Source organism: Anolis carolinensis, chromosome 2, assembly GCF_035594765.1.
Source record: "Anolis carolinensis isolate JA03-04 chromosome 2, rAnoCar3.1.pri, whole genome shotgun sequence".
NCBI lineage: Eukaryota > Metazoa > Chordata > Lepidosauria > Squamata > Dactyloidae > Anolis > Anolis carolinensis.
In genome coordinates this window covers 240,268,499-240,284,367 of record NC_085842.1, presented here as the reverse complement: position 1 = coordinate 240,284,367, position 15,869 = coordinate 240,268,499, and the positions used below count along the sequence as shown (strand labels likewise).

The window sequence follows — 15,869 nt, the reverse complement described above, 5'->3', positions numbered from 1 at the left end:
AGACAGGAGGGATCCTCTCACCTCTGCAGGATTCTACCATATACCATGCAGCTGTGGTCAAGTCTACATAAGGACCACCAAACGCAGCACCCAAACCCAATCAAAGAATATGAAAGGCACTGCAGACTAACTCAACCAGAGAAGTCAGCCTTAGCCAGAACACTTGATGAGCCATGAAAATGAACAAAATCTGGCCACCAGAATTTTAAAAATCCTCTAAAATCAGAACAGTAAATAAAGAACAACACTCTGAAAACAGAGGAATTGGAGACATGAATCAATCAGGGGCAGCTAACACCTCAGAACAAAGGATTCCCCCAAGCAGAAATGAAGCTTGCAAGGCCATTAATGCTAATCAAGGTGATTAATTATGACATTCGCACTGGCCTCCGACAGACAAGAGTTCTTTCTTCCACCCTGGACCTTCCACTGATACATAAACCTCCTTTGCCTAGTTTCCAATATACCTCACAACCTCTGAGGATGCCTGCCATAGATGTGGGCGAAACGTCAGGAGAGAATGCTTGTGGAACATGGCCATACAGCCAGGAAAATGCACAACAACCCACTGTTTTTAAAATGGGATTTTCTTATCATCTGAGAAATAATACGTATTTGAAATGATTCTCAACTTCTGGCTCTGCATTTTAAACTATGACCTTTCTTTGTCCTCTGCATTGCTTCACAGCAGGAAAACAGTAAAAGGGAATTCTTTGTAGATGTAATTTTATTTGGCAAGTTTCTTAACTTTTAAAGAATCATTTCACCTCTGAATATCATTTCACAAGGGATGTAGTTCATCAATAAATTAGCAGTGGCTTAGATATTAATCCTTTCTCAAACTGCAGGATGATTTTCAGTCTCATAGCAAACACTGTAATCTCTTAAGATATCTCTTAAGCAGTTGTTTTTCATGCCTGCCTATCAATATATCTTCGATGTACAGAGATTTTGATCGGAAAAAGGAGGGAATTCTGGGTACTTATTAATTTGGGAAGTCTTTTAACCATGTGTTCCACTTTCTGTTTTTACTAATAGCATATCCTCCAACTGTCCTGACTTGGTAGAGATGATCTCAATTAATCCTCTATGTTGCCACTTTTTCAGATGTTACTAAAAATTTCCAGTTTCTTTTTCCTCCTCCCACTTTCTCTCTAACAGAAAAATTAGCATATGATTATAGTAGCAGGATATGTGAAAATTTCCATGTGAATGAAGATATAGTTCATACAAAATTTTTGATTTTTACCCCTTCGGCCGCCATTTCTCGTTCTAATCTAGTTTGTACTGGTTTCATAATGTACATGTGTCTTATGTCTGAAAGTACTTTTCTTCTCTTCGCTTCTTTGTTTTTAAATGGTAGAATGCCAAGGCCCCCTAGTTAGACTTTGGCTTGGTTTGAAGATATAAATGTATCTGTGTGTGTTGGCAGTGTTTTGGTGGCATCAATAATAATAGTAACAACAACAACAACAACAACAGCCTTGATGTGTGGGTAGGTGACTATTAGCAGCCAATTGTTTGGGTTCAGGCCTCCTTTTTATTGATGTTTGTGATCGGCTATTCTGCTGTACCCGTGAAGAATTGTATACTTTTTGACTGCCATAACCCACAGATGTTGGGCTTAGATTACTTTTTTAATGGGTCATCTTGGCTGGGCTGATGGGAGTTATAATGCAAAACATCTAAAGGCTGGGGAAGAAATGTTATCACTTTAAAGCCCTGAATTTTTTTAGGTGTATACAGCTGGTTTTCTCTGAATACTTTTTTTCTTTTTCTGTATGGACATTCATAAATTACTCTCATTTGAACTGTGCTCCTTGTCTATGAAAGTTTCTAATTTGTCCAAGGATTTAGCTGTGATACTAATGTCCAGATTAAATAAATGACCTGTTATTTCTAACTCGAGAATTTCATAATATATTTTAAATTTTAAATGTTTAATATTTAATGTTTAATATTTTTAAATGTTTTTAATATTTTAAATGTTTGTTACTATTCTTTTGTGTCAGTGCTGTCACAAAAAATATTTGAGGTAATTAAAAGTGTGCAGACAAACATTTTTTGAGGGGAGTAAAATACACATTTTTCAGTGGAAACAGCTTTGAAGGAACTGAAATACCCATCATGGATTAACTACCACCAATCTTTTTATCACATAACTTTTACACTGCAGAATTAATGAAACTTGAAACCACTTTAACTGCCATGACTCAGTGCTATGGAAGCATGGGAGTTGTAGTTTTACTAGATCATTCACCTTCTCTACCAAAGAATGCTGGTTCTTCATCAAACCATACAACTTTCATAATTCCATAGCATTGAGCCATGGTTGTTAAAGTGGTGTCAAACTGCATTAATTCTACAGTGTAGATGCACACACACTGATTCAGCAGTAAAGTACAAAATAGTGTGTGAGGAATATATTAACCTAAGATGACAGTTTTACAGTATAGCAGACAAATAATAATAATAAAGGAGCCAGGGCTACTTACAGCAAGTAACAGTTAAAACAATACAAAAAATAGTACATAGGTCACATTAACATAACTTAGAATTGAACCATTGCAATTACTGAAAACATAGAACATAACATAACATCAACATCAAAAATAGCTGCTCTTGCTGGAATAAAAGCATTAAAAAGGTTAAAACCATTGGTCTTACTAAAATACAAGCAATATTGATTTTAATTACAATGAGTATATACTAGATTTCTCGATTTTGTTTTGCTTCTATTATGAATTGATCAACACCATATTTTCATACAAATATATTAGTAACACAATATTTTCATTCGTTAAGCCATGCACTGGAACTTTTCTATACACATAGAACCACACGACGTGATGTTTCGGTCATTATTCCGTGGATTGCTTTTGTGGTTTTGTTTGAATTTCTGCTTTATCTGTGAGCTTGTTTTAATAGAACCATCCAATTTCTTCCCCAGTGTACCTGCAGGAAAGACATGGTAACTATATCAATGGATATCTTTGTAAGAAAATTTCAGCCAGACAGATACCAGCTGTGGAAACAAGGGAAGGATTTATATACTATTGATCATACAAAACCTACTCCTGAAACAACACCTGAGGTAAAGGCCTGGTTGCAGAGGAGAAGAAAAACAAAGAGATCATCCAGGTGGTATGAATGTTTTGCATTCCATGTAGCTAAAGTTAAAATATTCTGTAATTTCTATTATTTCCAGTTGCTCTCATCCTGTCATACCCATCCCTCTGACATTTCATTTCAGCTGTTTCATTTATTTTAGTCACAGTTAATTTGTGTCTTCTAAAAATCTAGCAATAAGCTTGAGGGCAAAAGAGTCATATTTCATAGTGATAATACTCATTGAAGAAGCATCCATTAAAAAAAAATTAATGAGAATACGTTACTAAAAGTTACATACATGGAGCTCTGAGCATTGAGTATTCGGTGTTTTGTCTTTATAAAGATAAGCATTTCTTGCTGAATCCCAGTGTAGTTTTGTACTAAGAAAAGCAACACCAGGGAGAGCTCAGTGAAATGCTAGCTTCTAGATATTAGAAGGAAGTTTCTAAATACTACAAAATCTTCACGTATTTATTTCTGACAGTTCTGTAGCCTCTGGCCACAATGCTGTACACAGACAGGTTCTAGTTGCAGAAGGTTCAAAAGCCAGACCAATACCTAGTTTATGTTCTTGTTCAACAGCAGATTTGAATTTACAACATTGAAACTCTTTTCTTAGGTAGTAGTTCCAAGTAGTACCCTGATCTTTGTCCAAGTTTGACCATTTTCTCCAACTATGTCCTGAGGAAGTACCTTCTGCAAGATAAGAGAATCACATCACTTCTTACCATGCTAATTTGATCCATGGATTTTAAACTCAGAGAGTACAACAGATATATTCTGAGTGTCTTGTTCAGTTATTTCTGGATCAAGCCGAGAGATCTCTTCAACATCTCTTCTGATGTTAAAATGTAGTGTGGTGGCCCTGGCACTTATCTTGACAGTTTCTTTCAAGGCAAAAATTGCAGTGCTTTTCTTTGCCCCTTTTACATTACAGCCTTTTAATGTGTTCTTATGTTCAATCACAGCTTTCTCTTTTTGATATAAAAATGTTTCTTAAAACACACTGCACATGGATGGAACTAGATATATGATGGCTTTTGGAAACCTTTTTCCATGCACTATGAACTAGTCAGCACTGCAACATTTCCTCCAGCAAAGGCAAATAAAGCAAATGTCTTGAGCTGCTGCTTTTATACGTCCTTTTCTCCCTGAGCAGCATTTGGGTACTAAAACAACACAGTGGCCTTGTTGGTACAATTTAGTATTTGAAGAACAAGCTTCAGCAAGCTTTGGGCTCACACACTCACTCTCCATCTCTAGCAGGTGGGAAGAGCAGTATGAAAATTTTGTTTTACATTAATTGCAGTGTAACACATCTGATCCCTAAACTGTAGTTAATTATGGTTTGTTGAAACAGATTGGCTTTTTGAACTATGTTTCAGATGAAGTGGCAAACTAAAACAGAACAGTTAATCTAAAACAGAACGAAAGCTTCTCTCACTTCATAGCCATGTGCAAGGATGGCTGTTGCTACAATTTCTTCTCCTAATCATAATATTATTTCTTACATACCTACCTACTTCTCCCCATGGATTGAGGTGGGGCACAATGACATAATACATAATAGAATACAATATATATACAGTCAGTTAAAACACATAACCCAGCTAAACATCAGTTCAAAAGAACCACTCTCCCATTGACAAGGATTCTGGATCTGTGTCATATAAGTGAGGCTGGATCTACACTGCCCTATATCCCAGGATCTGGTCCTTGATTATCTGCTTTGAACTGGATTATATGAATCTAAACTACCAGATTATCTGGGATAATTCGTCGTCGTCTCACTCGTTCAGTCGTTTTCGACTCTTCGTGACCTCATGGACTAGTCCACGCCATAGCTCCCTGTCGGCCGTCACTGTCCCCAGTTCCTTCAAGGTCGAGCCAGTTACTTCAAGGATATCGTCCATCCATCTCGCCCTTGGTCGGCCTCTCTTCCTTTTTCCTTCCATTTTCCCCAGCATTGTGATCTTCTCCAAGCTTTCCTGTCTTCTCATGATGTGGCCAAAATACTTCAACTTTGCCTCTAATATCCTTCCCTCCAGTGAAGGGAATTATATCCTGGAGGATGGACTGGTTGGATCTTCTTGCGGTCCAATGCACTCTCAGGATTTTCCTCCAGCACCAGAGTTCAAACGTGTCTATCTTCCTTCGCTCAGCCTTCCTTATGGTCCAGCTCTCGCAGCCATAGGTTACTATGGGCAATACCATTTCTTTCACTATGCGGGCCTTCGTTGCCAGTGTGATGTCTCTGCTTTTCAGTATTTTATCAATGTTGGCCATTGCTCTCCTCCCAAGAAGTAGATGTCTTCTGATTTCCTGGCTGTAGTCTGCATCTGCAGTGATCTTTCCACCTAGAAATATAAAGTCTGTCACTACCTCCACGTTTTCTCCCTCTATTTGCCAGTTGTCAATCGGTCTGGTTGCCATGATCTTGGTTTCCTTGATGTTTAACTGCAGCCCGGCTTTTGCACTTTCTTCTTTCACCTTGGTGATAAGGCTCCTCAGCTCTTCCTCACTTTCAGCCATCAGAGTGGTATCATCTGCATACCTAAGATTGTTAATGTTTCTTCCAGAAATTTTAACTCCAGCCTTGGATTCATCAAGCCCCGCACGTCGCATGATGTGTTCTGCGTACAAGTTGAATAGGTAGGGTGATAGTCTACAGCCCTGCCGTACTCCTTTCCCAGTCTTGAACCAGTCTGTTGTTCTGTGGTCTGTTTTTACTGTGGCTACTTGGTCTTTATACAGATTTCTCAGGAGACAGGCAAGGTGACTTGGTATCCCCATACCACCAAGAACATGCCAATGTTTATTATGATCCACACAGTCAAAGGCTTTAGAATAGTCAATAAAGCAGAAGTAGATGTTTTTCTGAAACTCCTTGGCTTCCTCCATTATCCAGCGGATATTGGCAATTTGGTCTCTCGTTTCTCTGCCTTTTCTGAACCCAGCTTGGACATCTGGCAACTCTCGCTCCATGTTTTGCTGGAGTCTGCCTTGCAGGATCTTGAGCATTACCTTACTGGCATGGGAAATAAGTGCCACTGTACGGAAGTTTGAACATTCTTTAGCATTTCCCTTTTTTGGTATGGGGATGTAAATTGATTTTTTTCAATCTGATGGCCATTCTTGTGTTTTCCATATTTGCTGGCATATGGCATGCATCACCTTGACAGCATCATCTTTCAAGATTTTAAACAGTTCAGCTGGGATCCTGTTGTCTCCTGCTGCCTTGTTGTTAGCAGTGCTTCTTAAGGCCCATTCAACCTCACTCCTCAGGATGTCTGGTTCTAATTCACTCACCACACCGTCAAAGCTATCTTCTATATTTTTATCCCTCCTATACAGATCTTCTGTATATTCCCGCCACCTTTTCTTGATTTCTTCTGTTAGGTCCTTGCCATCTTTGTTTTTGATCATGCCCATTTTTGCCTGAAATTTGCCTCCAATGTTTCTGATTTTCTGGAAGAGGTCTCGTCCTTCCTATTCTATTGTCTTCTTCCACTTCCATGCATTGCTTGTTTAAAAATAGTTCCTTGTCTCTCATGGCTAATCTCTGGAATCTGGGATAATTAGATAGACTCATATACTCCAGTTCAAAGCAGATAATCTGGGGCCAGATTCTGGGATATAGGGTAGTGTAGATCAAGCCTCTGTGATTGCTTCAGTTCAAATCTGATTTCATCTCCAGAAGCTCTTCTGAAGCAGGGCTTCCTAAACTGTGGGTTCCAACCTCAAGTGGGGTCTCTTTAGCTCAATGTTGGGGTCCTGAAAAATTTGACAATAGTAGAAGTTTTCTGAACATCACCTAATAGCTGTTTTAGACATTTATATGAATCTGTTGTGCAATATTTACAGTGGACTCTGCAGAAGATGCTTTATCTGTACTTCATAATACAGGAAAATCAACCTGTTTTGCAAGTCTTGCAAATGCCGATTTGTTATCATTATAAAAATCAATTGCTTACTGATACTAATTCAGCACTCATCTACTTTGGCATCAAAGAGCACTTCTTCACATTTATCAAAACTTCCCATCCTCTTGTTCCTCTTCCTGATGCAAGTACCATAAATGGCAGAGTATGTGTCATATGTAAACAACCACATTTTAGTGTCCAGCACATGTTAAAGCTTGACTATACATAACTGTAAGTCCTCTAGTTCATGTACCACAGCACATATAAATATGATAAAATAGATATAGATCTATATATCCAAAGAAAATAGGGATGGAAAAATAATCAAAAATAGATTATTCTACACAAAATTCACATGTGATTGTTTTGTGCCAGAAGCAGTGTGGGTAAATAATATTTCAATGCAGAAATATTAATTTGTATGCTGAAAAATCTCTGTGCAGTAAAAAGACATAATTAAATATTTGTTTAGTGTAAAATCCACACATGATTGATTTGTATATAAAAAAGCATCTTTTGTGCAGAGAGTAGCAATTTCAAGGCAGGAATTAACATTTCTGCATTTAAATATTATTTTGTATGCAGAAAATACTTTCATGTACAGAAAATGCTGGGTTTTTTTTTTTGCCCAGCTTTATAATACGAGGTTGAAACAGGTCACCTTGTGTTCATTTTTTACTGTATTTGTCTGTGGATTTGCAATTTTCACTGAGAATTGCTCTAACCCCCCCCTTCTCATTTTCCCATAATTTCTTCTAGAGTGTATATATAGTGTATATATTGACTAAGGCAATTGACAAAGCAGGAAAGAGAACAGGACTGATGATTACCCTCTGTGGGTGTTCTCACAGCCCATAGGCACATAGTACAAGTCTACAGAATCTACAAAGCAAATGATGGTACATTAACTTTCTTGGTGCAGATTTTCATGAACATTTTATGTTACACTCCCTGACCTATGAATCATAACCCATCCAGCCACAGCCACAGCCACTATACATGTGCATATATATGCTTGCATTTACAACTTGAGGAACTTTGAGTTTTAATATGTATGCTGCATAATTGTGTGATGATGCTCCTGTATTGCTATAGAGCTTGGCATCTTTATTATACAGCTGCCATTTGCACTTGGCAGAGAAATTATTTCCTTGTCAGTACAAGCCTTATTTATCTGGATAACCAATTTAAAAGTTAAAATTAAAAATGGAGACATTATAGTAATTATGTTGAAAGTTTTATCAGATGAGTGCATGCACAGAATTTATTCGCTAAGCTAAACCAGTAGATGCATTTCTGAGCTATTTAATTAGTAGACTTGGCACAAGCGCAAACACAGCAGGAGATGCAAGTCCCTCAAATGAAGATAAAGTGTTTGTTCAGTTTCACCTCTGCTGTTATATGTCAAGAAAAAAAAATGATAACATTGATTTTGGAAATGACATTCTTATAAGTGCAGAAATACCAGTTCAAGGAAAATACACAGGTGATAACAACAGTATTCTAGGTGACAAGCTATGGCTAACAGTACTATGGAAAGATGCTATTGTGGAGAATTTCAACACTTGTGTCATAGTGCAGTTTACGAGTACATCTACACCACTTTAACTGCCATGACTCAATGCCATGGAACCCTAGGATTTTTGCTTGGTGAGGCACCACTGTCTTTGCCAGTGAAGGCTAGATTTTATAAAATTACAACTCCCCATGATTCCATAGCATTGAGCTATGGCTCAGTGTAGACACACCCTATATGGACTAGACTGATATCAGCTTTGATATTACTTTAACCTAGGTAAGAGCAAAACCCAAAAGAGACCCATACATAGAAACATGTTTATTTCTGTTTATTGCACTCATTGCATTAGAAGGGATAGTCATCTACTTTTTTATTTAAAAAATGAGAAGTTTCATGATCTTTTATCTTCCAGGTTGTCTTTATTACTCTGGCATGTTCTTAAGATTAAAGGCATTAATTTACTATTTAAAGAAATCCCACATGGAATCCTTGTGTTACATTGCTTCTTAAAATGGCTTCTTAGAAGCAGATGAAAAGTTGCCATTCCATTTCTATTTCCATGTCTTAGACTCCAGTTCCAAAATAGACACCTTCCTTGTGGTCAGTAATTGACAGACCTGTGTTCAGCTGAATACTCCAAAAACTAGCAATTCTTCTTGAAGAGAAGCAACAACATATCATATTATTAAAATAGTTGTAACCCAGTTTTGTACTGGTTTAATATTTGATCGCATAGCATACCAACTCGGGTTGGTAATCTTGTTGCCAGCAACACAATTCAGTGTTGCTCAGAATATTGTTACCTTTTCTGCTTCTTTTCATTGTGTTTCGTCTTCATAGCTAAATATTGCTAACGTTATTATCTACAATTGTTTTAGCTTCTTATACATGTATAGAACTTCCAACCAGAAATAAAGAGTGAAGATGCAAATGATGGATTAAACTAGGACAATCCTTTAATCCTAAATACAGAATTTAACTGAGGCAAGATATCATTTATTCCTCAATTCTCCTCTTCAATTATCAAAGACAAACAGCCCAGGCCCAGCTGCCACCCTATATGCTTATATGAGGGAGTTGATTATTCATTCCCTCCCCAGACAAATCTCTGAAACTATGCTGGGAGCCCATTTTGGGCCAGTCCCCAAAATTAATCCTCTTCCAACTCCAAGGTTCAAAGAGCCCTGGGTTCAAATCAAGGTACCCCCTTTCACCCAAAAATGCTCTATAGGTGCCATTGATCACTTATTCTTTTTCTGCTTTTGACACTAATCGCTAAGTGACCAAACCCAGATTTAAGACTAAATTTTTAACCAGTTTTTTCAATGGCAAATAATTCCCATCTGATCTGAAAGAGAACCAGTGTGGCCTGCATTGAAATTTAGGGCAGGGGTGTGAATGGATGAAGAAGCTGGCACTGAGGGGAAGTGGGTTTTTAAGCCCACCGTGCTCATCCACCTGGTGCCAACTGTGCAGCAATGTAAATTGTTGCCACATGTCTCATCTCCTTTCTTTCCAGGGGAGAGTTCAACTCCACCCCACCCTATCTCTGGAATCTCAAAATTTGACATCAATTTAAAAGTGGCAATTCAGTTCAGAATTATGGTCACTACCTCTAAAGTTGTATTTGCAATCTGTTGAAACATGTTCATTTGTTTGTTTATTTATTTATTTGGTAAATGAGATTACAGTAAAGTAATTAATCAGAATGTCTAAACACTTTGGTATTTTAGCATCATTGTCATAGTTTAATGCGACTGAGAAATTGTTAGAGGGAATCCCAAAACCAGTTACTTGGTGAATCATTCTTCAGGATGTGGGAAAGACTAACAAGTGCATTACAGCTGAGTTACTTGAGGTCATTTTAATTTAATAACTAAGCTTTTAAGAGTTGTTATAACAGAGTAGTAGAAGGTTAAATCCAATCAATTCTTAATCTGTTGCTTAATAAATTGTAAACACCATCTCCACACAAAAAGATGAAAAATTGACACTTTTTTATTCCTTTAAGCAGGTGAAAGGGACATTTATATTGGTAGATATTTTATCTTACCCCAGCCAGACGGTCTGTTCTGACAGCAGTATCTCTTATAACAGCTTCCAGCATACCCGATCACGATCAAAAAAGCTTAAAACTCCAGAGGACAAGAAGGTATCAACTATAGTAGTTGGTACAGAAATCACAGCCACTGAAGCAACTACAGATAGCTTCAAGGTCAAAGAAAAGCCATCAGAAAAAGTAAAGCCAGTAAACACAGGAATGCCTTCTGGGGAAGAACAAGACGCAAGCAGGATGCAGATAGATCAGAATTTATTGGATAACAAAGAGGTCTCAGGTGAGATGCATGATATTTATTTCCCGAAGTATTTGTAGGCAGTTGATACTGTGATCCTATAAATCTGCAAGTGAGAAGCTACACCTTGTGTTCTCCTTCAGTTCCTTGGAGACGGTTACCAGGTTGTTATACAGCCACAGGCATTGTCAGCACTATAAAATATAATGTGAATTTGGGTAAGATCAGTTGTCTATTAATATTTGTCAATACTAAAAGGAAGCAGTGTTTTACATTGTGACTAAGGGTTTCCTTTGACGGGCTAACAGTTTCAGCAAGGCACCATTTTTTAACCTGACCTAGAGATCTTTGGTATTACCTGGCAGTCTTCCATTCATGTGCTATCCAGGACTGACTCTCCTTCCAAAATCAGATCAGTGTATGATAACACTGGAATATTGTTTTAATACAAATGTAATGATAAAGCAGACGTGGGCAAACTTCGGCCCTCCAGGGGTTTTGGACTTCAGCTCCCATAATTCCTAACAGCTGGTAGATTGTTAGGAACTGTGATAGTTGAAGTCCAAAACCCCTGGAGGGCTGAAGTTTGCCCATGACACAACTGTTGGCAAGCCCTCTCTGGAGCACTTACCTATTTACTTTGGGATGTACGTATTATCACATGTTTTCCTAGACGCTCAGGTTGGTAATCTTGTTGCCAGCAAACACCAATATATTTCTGTGAAAAATATTTGAAATCTTCTAAATAAATGGACCCAAATCTATTCTTGTACTAACCGAAATTTTCCTATTCTCCTATCACACTGTTACATTCAAAATCTTGTCTGGAACATTTCCTAGCCCCTTTTAGGGAAAAAGAAAGCAGAGTTTTGCAAATGGCAATGGTCTGTCAGTGAAACCGCATTAATAAATAATTTTGTTAAATCATAATTAAGATTTACCATTCTGTAACATTTTAAAGGGAAAAAATATTTGTAAAAATTATCTAAAGATGTGTTCAAAGATTTTGTCTATAGCAGGAGGTTAGTTTTGTTTGTGGTATCCAACAAGAACGACCTCAGACATATGACTTCCAAGTGCAGTTCTGTATAAGTTGACATTATGGTATGGTAAATAAACATACCTTTTTTGTGGGTGCTTCCCTGGAATCTAATTAACAAGAAAGAGAGAAGTTGAAAAATGTTAACAATAGTCCTATTGTTGGTCCTACAAGAGTAGATGTATGGAATCACCTTTGGTTGATTGACAATTCAGTAATTGATTCAGTAGGTCTACTTTAAGTTGGGACTAGTTATTGTGTTTCAGACCAAAGCCCTAAAACAAACAATACCATGGTAGATGCCTTCTAGCATGACAAGACACTCTTGTCTTTCCTCTTTCAGTCCTCTGTATCACCTACAATATCTGCTCCTGAGGGATGAACATTTCCTTGGGCAGATTTTAAGGGAGCTGGGAAGACCTACAAAGCAGAGGAGCAACCCACTGTTTTCTCAGTGGAATGGGTGCTGAATCTTGCCAAAAAGTTTGCCCCATAAATGCACAACTTCAACATGACATATCCATGTGAGATTGCTTGCATAATTGCTTCTGTTTTTCACCCATGAGTTTCAAACAGTTTTCTGGAATAGCAAAATATGAGAAAAATTACAGAATGTTGTCAATTGATTATGGTTGCTTTCATGATTATTGGATGTCTTTTTGAAATGGATTGAAAGTGGGATTGATTCCATATTACAACATATTTTTGAAAGGTTTAATGTATTTTGGTCATCATTTTGTATTTTTTCTTGGATGTATCTCTGAAAGCTGGAACTGTTATCTAAAATATCCTTTTTATTCCATGATCAGAATGTTTCTTACAAATACTGCTTAACCTTCATGTTGGAATTTTCTCCTTTTAGGTCATAACTCTTCAAGTTCAGCTCATCATTCTGTAACTGAAAAAGTACCAATTGAAAATGCAGAGAAAGGAAGCTCTGGCTTTGTGCACTTTTGTTCTCAGGAATCTGCCCTGGCTTTGCTTTCATCTGCTAGTTGTAATCAGGAAAATGTAAGAACTTCAACTACTTCAAGACAGAGTCTGGAGTATGCTTCTTCAGAAGCTGAAAGTATAGAGAAAGAAGAAACTAGCAGTGTCTCTACAGAAGATGGTACCAGTGATGCTGAAAGCAATGAAAATGGCCTGGAACCTGGCGAAGTGTCACTAGTAAGAAATGGAAAATTAAAATAAGTCGAGCATATGATAAATTCACTGTTTTATCTGAGAATTTCATGAAATGGCCTTAGATTTGTAGGTATTGATTCAGAAAACAGATATTGTTATTATTATCCACAGATTTTTTTATCCTGCTTAATGGTTAAATGTGAAATGTGCTTTGCTGTTCTATGAATGAAGTTATTTGACTTTGGATAGGTCAGAAGGAAAGACTTTGTATTCATCAAGGAAATACAGGGAGAAAACTACTATGATTATTTAATTTTATATATTTAATATAATCTTCCTATTTGTATAGGTAAAATATCATTTCATACAATGACGAGATGGTTGGAATCTCACACTGTGGCCAGTCATAGGGGTGAAGTTAGTTCATAATAAATATACTTAGCATTTTTGTGCTTTACAGTATTTGTCACAATTTATTACGGTATAAGAGATGCCAGTGACATTTACAGCTGTTCTGCAAAACAGAGCAGCATTATAACCCTATTTTTGTATCTAAGGCAAAGAAAATAGTGAGCACATGCTTCAAGTGTGATTTTGAATTGGAGATTTTTTGTAGTTCATCCTCTTAGAAATTACAGCAAACAATGCTGTTATTATTATTATCACCTTCTATAAAGCATTCATTTTTGAGATGTTGATTTTAAATGTTCACTTCACTGAGATTCCAAGATATAATAGCATAGCTGCATTCACAAACGTGGAGGCTGGTTCTGCTTTTGGCAGAGCCCATTTTGGATTGCCAGATGTTCCTAAGAGAGTGGGAAATGCACTTTAGAGCTAAGAATAAAAGCAGCACTTGCCCTTTTACTGACATAAATAGCAAACTCATCATTGTTTTACAGAGAGATGAGATTTAACAGTCCCAAAGCCAGTCCTTCTGTTTTCATATAAAGTGCTAATAAACATCTTCTCAGTGGTGAGATTCTGTATTACAGTTTATGTTTAATTCATTTGCTTGGGTACTTTTTAGCTATTCCTAAGTGGGTTTCCAAATATTTTCCAATATGTTTGCCTGCTGTGACTGTCTTGTAGTTGCATAGAAGCATTTTATAGAGATGCTGCTGAAAAACCTCGGCCTCTTTGACTTTCTGCACAGCTACCTTGCTTTGTTTAATGAAACCACTGTACTCTTTAATCATAAGAGCAGCTGTACTGCATTAGGCTAATGATCCTTCCAAGTCAGTGTCCTGCTTCCTTGAGTGGCCAGAGCTGCCAGCCTCAGGAACTGTATGACAGCTGCAGGGTACTAATGGAGTATTCCATTCTGCATCAGGCACTGTCAGTGTCATGAATTCCAAGCTTTATGAGTATTCTTGCAATTGAAATAAAATATTTAAATGGCTACCTAATGTTGATGAATATTTAGCCATTCTCTGTGGTGAACACAGTTTGTACAGATTTTCAAAATCCCAGGAACTAGAATTCTGATTAGGACATTTTTCTACTACTGTGAAAATCTCAGCATTTACTTAAAGACATATTTAGATTTGATCCCCATGATTGAGGAAATCAATTTAAAATATACTGAAAAAATGTTTCGACCAAGATTTATTCTATTTATATCAAGCCTTTATCCCAGAATGGGATTCCGTGATTAAAATTAGAGAGTTTAAGTTTGTAATATGCTTTAAAAAAAAATCAACAACTGGAATTTCATTTTCTCTACTCCTTCGTTATGAAAGGGCAGTGGAAGTGTCTCACATCTACGCATAAGTCTGCAGCATCTCTAGGTTTAGGAGCCATTGTCTTAAATAATGTTTCTCAAATTAACTTCTACACATAGCCAGAGATATAGCAAAAACAAAGGTTTCATATGATTTTAAAATATCTCATTTTCTATCTTTTTTTGGGGGGGGGGGAGGCATACCATGCAGGGAATAGGCTATGAACCCATTCCCAAGGTTTTGAAGACTTACCAAGGACTATCAAAGAATTCCTATTTTACTACTTTCATCTCCACTCCTTTTAGGATGAAAAAAATGTCATTTAGCTGTTCACCACTTGGTTCCATATCAAATTCTAAATGAAATTTTAAATTGTGTTCTTTACTTCAATTGACAAAACAATGCTGAGAACTGGACATGGTATTTTAGTCCGGTGGGTCTTTTTTTTTTATGGAATGCTATTGATGGTTCAACCTTTTTCTCTTAAGAATTGGATTACACAAAAGCACCAGGATTCCTTACTTTTAAGAATATTTACAGTCCTTCTTCATGGTCTCTGTGACTCATACAAATGGGTTATGCTATTGATGGTTCAACCTTTTTCTCTTAAGGATTGGATTACACAAAAGCACCAGCATTCCTTACTTTTAAGAATATTTACAGTCCTTCTTCATGGTCTCAGTGACTCATACAAATGGGTTATCTGCACCAGTGTAGTACGTTGTTTGGAAAATTTCAGAAGGTTACATAAGCTTTTTGGTGATGTCCTCACTCACCTTTCGTACCACTATATATCACCCTTCCCACCTAAATCCCCGATTCCTTTTTTTCCTCCACTTCAACAGCATTGCTAGGAATGATTTAGATTGACTCTTATAGTTTGACTTGGTTTGTTTTTAGATTGTCTTCTCTTCTACTCCATTTTTGACTTGTATTTCTCAGTCTGACTTGATCCCTTCTAACTATGGATTAATTCTGACTACAGCTTTGTTTAATGGCTTTTGGGTTCGGCCTATTCTGGGATGTTACTTTCTTGAGAAATTCTTGGGTGGCCTCCTCAGTATCATTTTAAAATATAGTAACTGCAGGAAGGGGAATGCTTGAAGAGGATGGATAATCTAAGTGTCTCCTGTT

At 37.1% G+C, this 15,869-nt stretch overlaps 1 protein-coding gene across 5 annotated transcripts in view; it reads left to right on the top strand.

Annotated features, from left to right (window-relative positions):
• The window catches only part of kdm4c (lysine demethylase 4C), a 398,176-nt gene that overhangs the window by 164,211 nt on the left and 218,096 nt on the right, over window positions 1-15,869 (top strand). For 4 of the 5 annotated variants that reach the window (XM_062971935.1, XM_062971934.1, XM_062971938.1 and 1 more), the window contains 3 exons: window positions 2,951-3,144; window positions 10,651-10,889; window positions 12,749-13,053. In XM_062971935.1, coding sequence (XP_062828005.1) covers window positions 2,951-3,144; window positions 10,651-10,889; window positions 12,749-13,053 — 738 coding nt within the window. The remainder of the gene's footprint in view (window positions 1-2,950; window positions 3,145-10,650; window positions 10,890-12,748; window positions 13,054-15,869) is intronic. The other variant, XM_062971936.1, reaches the window with a different exon arrangement.